This window comes from Penaeus monodon, chromosome 28 (genome assembly GCF_015228065.2).
Source record: "Penaeus monodon isolate SGIC_2016 chromosome 28, NSTDA_Pmon_1, whole genome shotgun sequence".
NCBI classification, from domain to species: domain Eukaryota; kingdom Metazoa; phylum Arthropoda; class Malacostraca; order Decapoda; family Penaeidae; genus Penaeus; species Penaeus monodon.
In genome coordinates this window covers 18,344,598-18,345,417 of record NC_051413.1, presented here as the reverse complement: position 1 = coordinate 18,345,417, position 820 = coordinate 18,344,598, and the positions used below count along the sequence as shown (strand labels likewise).

The 820-nt window shown below is 37.0% G+C and overlaps 1 protein-coding gene across 1 annotated transcript in view; it reads left to right on the top strand.

The window, feature by feature from the left end:
- Positions 1 to 225: 225 nt before the first annotated feature.
- The window catches only part of LOC119591087 (WW domain-containing protein C660.06-like), a 2,035-nt gene continuing 1,440 nt past the window's right edge, over positions 226 to 820 (top strand). Inside the window, exon 1 of the mRNA XM_037939808.1 lies at positions 226 to 247. Coding sequence (XP_037795736.1) covers positions 226 to 247 — 22 coding nt within the window. The remainder of the gene's footprint in view (positions 248 to 820) is intronic.

Here is an 820-nt window from a genome sequence, read left to right as displayed (position 1 = left end):
GCAATGGTAGCAAAATACTCTTAACACCCCTGTGCCGTATGCCCCAAATGTAGCAAATCCAGTCATTGCCGAGATTGGAAATATTGCAAATTGAGCGGCTAAGATAAATTTAGTAGTAACTACAGTGCGGCTATTCCGATACGATGTACCACTGATCTCAAATTTTTGATATCACAAAATTTTTAAATCAGTGGTACTAACTCCAAAGTGCGGCTGCTATAACTGATGGATTCTGTGTTCCGACCCAGTGCGTGCGACAAAATTCGGGGGAAAAGCATTCGCAGTTACGAAAGATGGCTAATTTTAAGCTGCGCGGCACCAAGTCACCGCCACGTCCTCCGAGGTATTCGGCACTAAAGCAAATTAATTCAACTTTGCATATTATGGCAAATATTATCATTGAACTTTCTTTATTTCACATTAATCATCACTAAGGTCTGTAAGCTCTGTTACTCAAATGTGGTGAAAGTTTGTCGGAAGTACTGCTAATAGTGTAATGTTTTGTTTCTATTTTTACTATTTGTAAATGCAATCAATTAATAAAATGCCGTTACTGTTTGATCAATAGTGAACGAGTATTTGCGCATAAATTTGATAGAATCATCAGGAAACTTACGAAACATATTTTCATTTTTAGAAGTCCCTTTCGTTCAATCATTTCATGCATTTGTATTGTGCGTCAATCAAGCAAAAAACAATCCCAAATTTAACAGCAGAGTTGTAGACTGTAATTGCCTAGGTAAAACATGGCCCCGTAACTATAGTGTCAACAAACACGATTTGAAGCTGTTTTACTGTTTTTGTTCATATTGGTATTTGT